The sequence below is a fragment of the Lottia gigantea genome (genome assembly GCF_000327385.1).
Source record: "Lottia gigantea unplaced genomic scaffold LOTGIsca_9766, whole genome shotgun sequence".
NCBI classification, from domain to species: Eukaryota; Metazoa; Mollusca; class Gastropoda; family Lottiidae; genus Lottia; species Lottia gigantea.
In genome coordinates, this window is record NW_008711155.1 from 1 (window position 1) to 1,410 (window position 1,410).

Below are 1,410 nucleotides of genomic sequence, written 5' to 3' on the forward strand. Positions count from 1 at the left end.
GCATTTTCAATTCAAGGGCAATAACAGTTTCATCCGATTGTTAGCAATTCAAACTTGACTGAGATCTTGTCCATCTATACATGCATACCAAGTTTCATCGTTATCAGATAAACCATGTAGCCTCTATTGTGCCTACAAGCCAAATTAGACACATTGATTTAATTCAAGGGCAATAACTCCAAAATAATTCATCCAATTATTACCATTTTTAGCTCGAGATCTCATCAAAATGTACATGCATACCAAGATTCATCGAGATCAGATAAAAACTGTAGCCTCTATCATAACTACATCTCATCGATATATTTTCAAGTTTCATCAAGATCGGATAAAAACTGTAGTCTATAGAGTGCCTACAAGAGCCAAATTTGACGTGTTTTTACTAAGTCAAGGGCAATAACCCTGAAATCATTCATCCAATTATTACTAATTTCGAGCTTGACCGAAATCTCATCATTATATACATGCATACTGAATTTCATCAAGAGGGGATTGTAGCCTTCATCAGGCAAACAAAGCAAATCTAACACATTGTTATTAAGTCAAGGGCAACAACTGAAACCGTTGATCTGATTATTACCAATTTCGAACTTGACTGAGGTCTGATCAATATCTACAAGCATACTAAGCTTCATCAAGATCAGATACAATTTTTAGCTTTTAGCATGCATACAAGGCAAATTTAACGTATTTTTTATAAGTCAAGGGCAATAACTCAGAAACCAACATACTTGAGGAGCAAAATAACATAATCTTACCAGTTCTGTGGAGGCATTTTTTAACATTTCAAGTCTGTTTTTCATCCTCACAAGTTGTTCTAGTTGAGTTTGGGTAGATGATAACTCTGCTTCAGGGTCCTCTTCTACATCATCAGTGGGTGTTAAATTAGGATTACTATTACTGGCATGACGTACAGCTTCAGATGCTGTTTTTACTGCTGCTTTAGCTGAAAAAAATATGGAAGATTAATCGTACTATGGTTGTTCTGCAGGTAAGCCTATAGTCCTACCTTAATTCGTAAGACTTATGTTCTTTACATTTTATCATATAAAGTGTTTCAGGACAATGTAGAGCAATTACTTTTTTCACATCTGTTTCTGACCAGATCTTCAAAATTTCCCAGCTTTACATAATCAAGAAGACTTGTGTTTCAAGGAATTTTGACAATGTCAACTGATTTAATAGAAATTAGACAGAACTCTACGATATCCATTTTAGTCAGAAACATGTAGTATTGAGATATTTAAACTGACCTTTGTTCTCTTTATTTTGTGCTATATGTAGTTTCTTCTCTGCTTCTTTATGCATAGCTACCAGAGCATCCTGTCTACCTTGAAGAGCACGTAATTGTTCCTGTTTTTCAGCCAGTATTTTCAGTAGGTTTTGTTGTTGTTGTAAAGCTGCAAGTTC

General features: G+C 34.7%; 1 protein-coding gene across 1 annotated transcript; it reads right to left on the bottom strand.

Moving 5' to 3' along the window:
* Positions 1-308: 308 nt before the first annotated feature.
* On the bottom strand, positions 309-1,410 carry LOTGIDRAFT_176986 (hypothetical protein; the record flags this gene model as incomplete). Its single annotated transcript, XM_009069024.1, has 3 exons — positions 309-353; positions 759-946; positions 1,254-1,410. Coding segments are annotated over 3 exons (390 nt in total), but the record flags the coding sequence as incomplete, so codon positions are not given.